The sequence below is a fragment of the Xiphias gladius genome, unplaced genomic scaffold, assembly GCF_016859285.1.
Source record: "Xiphias gladius isolate SHS-SW01 ecotype Sanya breed wild unplaced genomic scaffold, ASM1685928v1 HiC_scaffold_348, whole genome shotgun sequence".
Taxonomy (NCBI): domain Eukaryota; kingdom Metazoa; phylum Chordata; class Actinopteri; order Istiophoriformes; family Xiphiidae; genus Xiphias; species Xiphias gladius.
Genome location: NW_024402023.1, coordinates 1 through 2,500, shown reverse-complemented (window position 1 = coordinate 2,500; position 2,500 = coordinate 1). Strand labels below are relative to the sequence as shown.

Below are 2,500 nucleotides of genomic sequence, written 5' to 3'. Positions count from 1 at the left end.
GGGCGCACAGTATATATATTATCTGTATTATTATATAGAAATTGATATGTTTTTTGTATAAGTTTCCAGCTGAAATCGAGGTATAGGCCGGGCGGGGGGTCGGAGGACGGTCACCCGAGCTCTGCGCCTCTGGGGCAAAAGGGCACGAGAAGCCCCTCGGAGTACCAGGGGCACGAAAATTCTCCCAGGAGTACCAGGGGCACGAGCAGTCTCGGGAGTACCAGGGGCACGAGAAGTCTCCGAGGAGAACCAGGGCACGAGAAGTCTCGGGAGTACCAGGGGCACGAACCTCCCCAGGAGTACCAGGGGCACGAGAAGTGTCAGGAGTACCAGGGCACGAGAAGTGTCCGGAGTACCAGGGGCACGAGAAGTCTGGGGAGTACCAGGGGCACGAGAATTCTCCCAGGAGTACCAGGGGCACGAGAAATCCCCGGAGTACCAGGGGCACGAGAATTCTCTCTGGAGTACCAGGGGCACGAGGATTCCCCGGAGTACCAGGGGCACGAGAAGTCCCGGGAGTACCAGGGGCACGAAAACTCTCTCCGGAGTACCAGGGGCACGAAAATTCTCTCAGGAGTACCAGGGGCGCGAGAGGGTTTATGCTTTTCTAAGTGTTTTGACCGAGGAAGGTAAAACGAGTCAGCCGCGACTAGAATTTGGCCATTTCTACCTTCCTCGTGTCGAGGAGTTTATCCCGGGACACCAAAAATACTCTGCACGATTTCAGAAACCCAGTTTTTGAAAACTTGGGCCTCCAGAACGGAGCGCCGGTATTCTCCGAACTTTCAGCCCGATTTATCCGACCTCAAACGGATATTTTCGACAGTTTGGCGGCCGCCCCCGCCGCTGCTCTTCCAGGAAAGCACCGACCGATCGCAAACGTGATCCGCCATCGAGGGCCCCCGCTGCCGCTCGCGCCGGGCTCGGGCGGACGGTTCTCCGCCCGCTGGTTCGCTTCCACGGCCCCCGCTTTACCAGGCGCTGGAGGGGGTCCGAGGGGACCTCCGCGCCTCCCCGGCCGAACGCCTTCGGCGAGACCGAGACGCCTGGCCAGCCCCAGCAGCCCGCGACGACGGAGCCCGCCACAAGGCCGCTGGTTCGCCCTCTCGCCTCCGCCCCGGGCGGGCGCCAGAACAACCCACGCTTTCTGCGGCGGCGGGCTCCGCGAGCACGGTGTTTAAGCCGGCCCCGATCCAGGAGAGCCGCACTCGCTTTTTTTCCAACCACACGCCTGGCCTCTCGCTTCGACGGGGGGCCCCGCCACTACCAAACCCCAGCGCACGGTCCCGCCGGTGGGTCGGTCGGTCGCTGGCGGGCGGGAGCCCGCCGCCGCCGCTGCCTCCGCCGCCCAAGGCCCGAGAGGGCTACCTGGTTGATCCTGCCAGTAGCATATGCTTGTCTCAAAGATTAAGCCATGCAAGTCTAAGTACACACGGCCGGTACAGTGAAACCGCGAATGGCTCATTAAATCAGTTATGGTTCCTTTGATCGCCTCACGCTACTTGGATAACTGTGGCAATTTAGAGCTAATACATGCCAACGAAGCGCTGACCTCCGATGCGCAGCATTTATCAGACCCAAAACCCATGCGGGTTTCGCGCCTGCCGCCATGGTGACTCTAGATAACCTCGAGCCGATCGCTGGCCCGTGCGGGCGACGCCTCATTCAATGTCTGCCCTATCAACTTTCGATGGTACTTTCTGTGCCTACCATGGTGACCACGGGTAACGGGAATCAGGGTTCGATTCCGGAGAGGGAGCCTGAGAAACGGCTACCACATCCAAGGAAGGCAGCAGGCGCCAAGAATTACCCACTCCCGACTCGGAGGTAGTGATTTGTGGTAACAATACAGGACTCTTCGAGGCCCTGTAATTGGAATGAGTACACTTTAAACTTTTTAACGAGGATCAATTGAGGGCAAGTCTGGTGCCAGCAGCCATGTAATTCCAGCTCCAATAGCGATCTTAAAGTTGCTGCAGTTAAAAAGCTCAGAGTTGATCTCGATCGAGCTGACGGTCCGCCATGAGGCGAGCTACCGCCTGTCCCAGCCCCTGCCTCTCGGGCGCCGATGTTCTTAGCTGAGTGTCCCTGGGTCCAAGTTGCCATTTTGAAAAAATTAGAGTGTTCAAAGCAGGCCCGGTCGCCTGAATACCGCAGCTAGAATAATGGAATAGGACTCGGTTCTATTTTGTGGGTTTTCTCTGAACTGGGGCCATGATTAAGAGGACGGCCGGGGCATTCAGACAGCCGCTTAGAGGTGAAATTTTGGACCGGCGAAGACGGACGAAAAGCGAAAGCATTTGCCAAGAATGTTTTCATTAATCAAGAACGAAAAGTCGGAGGTTCAAGACGATCAGATACCGTCAGTAGTTCCGACCATAAACGATGCCAACTAGCTTATCCGGGCGGCGTTATTCCCATGACCCGCTGGCAGCGTCCGGGAAACCAAAGTCTTTGGGTTCCGGGGAGTATGGTTGCAAAGCTGAAACTTAGCGAATTG

At 57.4% G+C, this 2,500-nt stretch overlaps 1 protein-coding gene across 1 annotated transcript in view; it reads left to right on the top strand.

The window, feature by feature from the left end:
* Positions 1-1,384, top strand: part of LOC120787647 (small nuclear ribonucleoprotein-associated protein B'-like) — a gene marked incomplete at its 3' end in the record, with an annotated part of 1,951 nt that extends 567 nt beyond the window's left edge. The window contains exon 2 of the mRNA XM_040123309.1: positions 979-1,384. Coding sequence (XP_039979243.1) covers positions 979-1,384 — 406 coding nt within the window. The remainder of the gene's footprint in view (positions 1-978) is intronic.
* Positions 1,385-2,500: the final 1,116 nt, after the last annotated feature.